Here is a 6,013-nt window from a genome sequence, read left to right as displayed (position 1 = left end):
TTAAATATGTACATTTATTACTTATTCCAAATTTATATATGTATAATCAACAGAAGGGTATGAGTTTTAAGAAGTTTATATCAATTTTTAATTTCTTAACCTGCAAATGCTGCAATTCCAGTTATTGCTCTGCCCAAAATCAACGCATGTATATCGTGGGTACCTTCGTAGGTATTAACTGCCTCCAAGTTCATAACATGCCTTATAATATGGTATTCATCTGAAATGCCATTGCCTCCAAGCATATCTCGAGCCACACGAGCTATATCAAGTGCCTTGCCAGAATTATTTCTCTTCAACATGGAAATCATTTCGGGAGTATGTAAGTGCTGTTCCTTTAAACGGCCAAGTTGTACACATGCCAACAAACCCAGAGCAATTTCAGTAGACATATCCGCCATTTTCTTCTGGATCAATTGGTTAGCCGCCAGTGGTCTCTTAAATTGATTCCTATCCATTGTGTATTGCCTTGCAATTTCAAGGCAAGACTCAGCAGCACCTAGTGCGCCCCAAGCAATACCATAGCGAGCATTATTTAGACATGAAAATGGACCCCTAAATCCTGAAACATTCGGAAGTATATTCTCCTCTGGCACTACAACATCATCGAAAAGTAGCATCCCAGTTGTAGATGCGCGCAAAGAAAACTTTCCTTCAATTTTGGGTGTAGATAGTCCCTTTGATGATTCAGCTCTATCCACAATAAATCCACGCAGCAATCCATCATCGCACTTCGCCCAAACAATGGCGATATCTGCTATAGGCGAGTTTGTAATCCAAGTTTTGCTTCCATTAAGTATATAACTCTTAGCTTGACTATCGTACTTTGCCCGAGTTTCCATTCCAGCCGGGTCACTTCCGTGGTTTGGTTCAGTCAGGCCAAAGCATCCGATAAGTTTTCCCTGCGCCAATTTGGGTAAATATTTATCTTTCTGCGCATCACTACCAAAATCGTAAATAGCACCCATGACCAGCGAACTTTGAACACTCAAGGCTGATCTGTATGCCGAATCAACACGCTCCACTTCTCGAGTTAGCAGACCGTAGGCAACATTTGAAACCCCAACACACCCGTAGCCCTTAAGAGTGCAACCAAGAGCACCCAGTTCACCCAACTCCGTCATAATCTCCTTGTGGAAAAATTCATTACGATTAGCGAGTGTGACGCGCGGCAAGAGCGTTTTGGTGCAGTAATTGCGGAATGTATCTCGGATCGCGATCTCTTCCTCTGTCAGCAACGATTCGAGATTCAATGGATCTCTCCAATTGTATTCTGGAGCACTTGTGGATTTAGAAGCAATCAAAAGTCTTAAAGTCTTGCTGGCTTTCAGCATTTGTCTTGAAATTGAAGTAGTTTGGGTTAACATTTTTTGTATCTTAATATTAAAATAAAATATTTAAATCAAATGATCTTTATTTAAGAAATAAATAATAATCAAAGCACAACGAACGTTTTACAAAAATTAAAAATATATGAACACGAACGTCCAAACATAACCCCGAAGAAAAATAAAAGATAAAACTCTTATCAATACAGATTAGAACATATGTAAGAACTTCTTGTTTTTATTTGAATTTCCAGCTCATCAAATAAAAATAATCTTAGCACTATCAACGCGACAACAACAAACAAATTAAAAATAAATAATTTAAATAAATTTGACTGGAATTTTGGCGAAGATGTGGTTTACGTAGCAGGCATGACAGCTTCACTACAATTGTATCGAATTCAATACATTGAGTTGATCAAGTATAATTTGTTTTAATTAAGCTTAATTTATCTTTCTATTGTATCAATCTTAATTAAAAAACGCAATATCATGTAATTTATCACAATTTTTATAATAATTTTTGTTTTAATCAAATCTGTTGACTTATAAATAAATATATAAAGTTATGTAGTTCAAAAATGCTTTTAATTTTGAATGTATTTCAATTCGGTAAATGCTAACAACCACAATACTTATTTGCATGTGCCTAAAACTTACCTTACATCTTGTTTTAATCCAAACTATTAAAAAACTTTTTTTGAATTTAAAATATTTAAAATTGGCATTTGTTGAAGAAAGTTTGATCTGCAATTTATAAAACTTATGCAACTTTGCATAAAACATAATAATTAAAACGCATTTAGAGGTTAAATAGATTCTTAATTGTGAAATTATAGGAATTAAATGTCATTTAGATTTTTGTCAACAATGAAGTATCGATAATTAAAAATTGACAGCTAGATGAAATAGACTTACCCATTGGCTGCGTTCAATCTCAGACTGATAGGGTATCCGGATACTTTTTTGCTAGTGTCTTACGTGTAAAATAACAGCTAATCAAAAACAACCGAGATGTAAAAAAAGGAATCCAAATGTATCCAATAATTTCTGGGGTATGTAGGTATCTGACAGAAGAGCTGATTCAACACATGGTTGAATTTTAAGAAACATGAAAATTGATTTCAGCCTTTTGTATTTTTCGGTAAACAAAAAGATACAAAATGTTAGTTGAAGTTGTATTCGAGCAGTGGAATGTCTGATTTTAATACAAAAAATTCTCCAATTGAACTAAAAGGAAATTTAACAGACTACAGATTAAGATTATCTCTTATTCATTAAATTGTTACGCACCCATCAATTCATCATCTTCCGACGAATCAGTTGAATTATCAATACAGCTGTTCACTCGTTCTATCCAACACGAGATTGAAAGCAGCCATTTTGGTACTTTCTTGACATAAACCCTGAATAACTATAATGGCTGAATCACAAACACTCTTCAACTTCGGCTTCGTCTGCGTTACGGTGGGCCTGCTTCGAGGTTGCTTTAAATGACATTTCTATTATTTCATCCCTCTAAACAGCAAATATTTTGTTTGTTGACATTTTTTACAGCTGTTGAGCTGTCAGATAAAGCAAATGTTCAGATAATTGAACAAGAGCTTCCGTTTGGAGTCACATCACGTTACATTTAGTTCTTTTCCTTACGATCGTCAAACGAAACGTGAGGTCGAAGCTCCATTGTGATAGCATGCATTGAATTCCTATGCCTGAACTCGTAAACGTGATGTTAAGCCGAAGCTGAAGCGTGTTTGTGATTCAGCCATTATGGTTATTGGACAATTTTGTATGCATAAAAATGTATGCAACTTGACGTTGAGCTATACTAAATGTTTTTGTTTCTTTTCAATGGAATTCTGTAATTTTGCTCCGTAGTTTATTATTAGGGCCAGTTTTTCAACACCTGATCAACTTTAAACAACTATTATACCAGTTGATAATCAGAGAAAGCGTTTGTTAACTTAACTCGTTATCTGGGAATCAATCAAGAAATAATTTGAGTATTAAGTAGGAGTTTTAGTTTGTTCATACTAGTTGTACGCACTGGTGTGCTAACCTTTTTACCATCTTGGCTTTTCTGTCTTTCATTATTATTTTAATTTTTAAATAAATACTTTTTAATTGATAAGAAATGTTAAATTATTTAAAGTAATATGATCAGTTAAATTTAATGGAAAAATCAACACCCATAATCTAGCTTTGTTGAAATCGAGATCTTTCTCTTTTATAGAAAAATAAAAAAAATCTATTGAAAATATAACATAACTTGAGTGGATAAGAAAACAATTTCACCAAATTACCTGAAATGAACTAACATTGTACATGTACCTACATACAAATAAATTATATAATTTATTCAGTGCATCTAGAAGTTGCGTTTTTGATTCGTGGAGTGTTGATGAAAGCGAAGACAAGTTTAAAAAGTTGAAGTAAATAAGAGGCAAAAATACAAAATGTATGTATGCGCGCACATTCAACTTTTTGGAAACCAAATAGTTCGTCCGTTAGTTACCCGAAAATCGCGCACATATGTAACTCCAAAAGTAATCAACAAAACAAACCAATATACAGGAAACATTTATATATGTACTTTGTATCTCATACACACGAAACAAAATTGTTTCAAATTTGTCCTATTATTTTGCTTATGAAAGAAAAGAGTAAATATATTGTTCAAAACAAACTTATGAGAAGGATATATTATTCTGTGCGCCTGGAAATATCCTACTAACTCCGTCACAATTTTAAGAATCATTCGACTGAAATGCACTAATACATGCATAATAAAGAAAATGTTTACTTGAATGTGGGCGCAGTTACGTGTATCATAGTAGGATACAGACATTTTGACATTAGGTGATGGTCTAGCTTGTGTCAAAACACAAACTAAAAAGTTACTCGAATGAGTGAGTCCAATTCCGAAAAATATACATAAATAATAAATAAAATAATATACAAATTTAAAGTTATAAATAATAATTTATTAGCTAACACTATTTTTAAATCAAAATCGAAGTACAAAATGTCAAAAACGTCAACAAACTTAATTCTTATTTAAGTTTTCACAACAAAATTGACAGATAGACTGGAAAATGAGTGAATTAATGGGAAAACCATGATTTTTTAATCGAGCTGCACAAACGCTCTTTGAACCTTACAAATTCAGAGGAATCTGTGATAGTTAAATTGGAGATTTAACCCACTGTGATCAAACTGTCACTAAGAATTCATATAACAAAAAAAAAAAAAACAAATCCACTAAATATTTCATTTTAAAAGAATGTGAGCAAAAACAAACCTCAATACGAAATGCAAACGGTGATCAATTCTAAATTCGAATTTTAAGTCTGGAGGAACTTTATTTCCGGCAACTTAAACAGCTATCTCCCATTAGAAACTCTGAGATCAGTTTTGCTTCAATCAGTTATTTTGAAACTCATAAGTTACCGAACACACCTAATAGTTCAATTTCTGAACGCTTTCTTTCCACAGAGTTTAAAAATTAAAAAAACATATGTTTTTGACATCTATAGTCGGCCTTAACAAATGCCAAGTTCCAGGTGGACCATTGGATGAAAAGAATTGCGATTCCTTAATTTTTTTGATACAGTGGCAAAATATTTGTAATAAACTCATAAATATAATTAAAATATTATCATGTACCTCTTCGTGGGCATAAGTTTAATAACATTTTTGATGACATTCTCTCAAAACTTCATCAAATTTGTAAGTAGTGCATTTACATTGAAATCTCTAACTAACTTATTTTGTGTTTATTACCATTCCAGCTATCTCTTGGATCGAGATTCATAAAGCAAACCGATAACAGAGGGATTTTGAAAGCAATTGAATTGACCAAACATGAACTCAAGGAACTAAATGAATCAGATATGGAAGATTTTACCAAAGTCGTTCGCAGGATGCGCATTGAAAACAAATTAAGTGGTTTATGTAAAAACCTAAGAGACAACCAAGAAATGGTCAGACTGAAAGGTGCTTCCGTGGATCTTATTTGCGGATACGCTGTTAAATTTATTCTTGTACTTATGCTGGCATATATCTCTTTTAAATATCGATACACTCCAGTGGTTGTATTCGACGACCGATTTGATTTTGCTCCACTTGGGGGAATTGTCACGTTTCCTACGGGTGTTCCAAATGCAATATCAGTGCCATTCTGGGTTTTTTCCTGTAATCTTTCATTTAAATGGTTTGGCGGATATTTGAGTACCATGTTAGCTAGTTAAGTTGTTTGTTTTGAGCCATATGCATAAACTTTAATATAATTTAAAAACAAGGTGTTTTCTTATTTTTGGAAATAGATGAAGAATGATGTATATACCTACAATGGTGTTGAAGATAGATTCTTCGTATCGAAACTAACAAAATATATTAATAGAAGCTCTTAAAATGATTGAATTAATGATTTTTTTAGGTTGAAATGTGGAATACTACAGACCAACTTACTCGTTTTTTAAATTCGGTTTCCATCCACTTCTGCTTAACATATTCGTGAATTTAATGAAAACAGTCTAAAGGATGCAATTTGACGAAAAAAAAATTAATTAAAAAAGCAAAAACATATTTAAATAATAAACAATGCGAAAAATTGTCAAAGAAGAAGATACAATAGACAATATCGACTCAATATCTTCACAAACCCCTATGTTCAGCAAAAAAAA

The 6,013-nt window shown here is 32.7% G+C and overlaps 2 protein-coding genes across 2 annotated transcripts; one reads left to right on the top strand and one right to left on the bottom strand.

The window, feature by feature from the left end:
* LOC129941503 (glutaryl-CoA dehydrogenase, mitochondrial) lies at positions 1-1,629 on the bottom strand. Its single transcript, XM_056050172.1, has one exon. It carries the CDS (start codon positions 1,365-1,367, stop codon positions 96-98), a length of 1,272 nt encoding a protein of 423 aa, XP_055906147.1. The 5' UTR covers positions 1,368-1,629; the 3' UTR covers positions 1-95.
* A 3,226-nt stretch (positions 1,630-4,855) lies between these two features.
* On the top strand, positions 4,856-5,628 carry LOC129939604 (guided entry of tail-anchored proteins factor 1). The gene is made up of 2 exons (XM_056047678.1): positions 4,856-5,057; positions 5,120-5,628. The coding sequence occupies exons 1-2, from the start codon at positions 4,989-4,991 to the stop codon at positions 5,576-5,578; spliced, it is 528 nt and encodes a 175-aa protein (XP_055903653.1). The 5' UTR covers positions 4,856-4,988; the 3' UTR covers positions 5,579-5,628.
* The last annotated feature ends 385 nt before the right edge of the window (positions 5,629-6,013 follow it).

This window comes from Eupeodes corollae, chromosome 1, assembly GCF_945859685.1.
Source record: "Eupeodes corollae chromosome 1, idEupCoro1.1, whole genome shotgun sequence".
NCBI classification, from domain to species: Eukaryota; Metazoa; Arthropoda; class Insecta; order Diptera; family Syrphidae; genus Eupeodes; species Eupeodes corollae.
The sequence above is the reverse complement of the archived record's forward strand: the minus strand, read 5'-3'. Positions and strand labels throughout refer to the sequence as shown.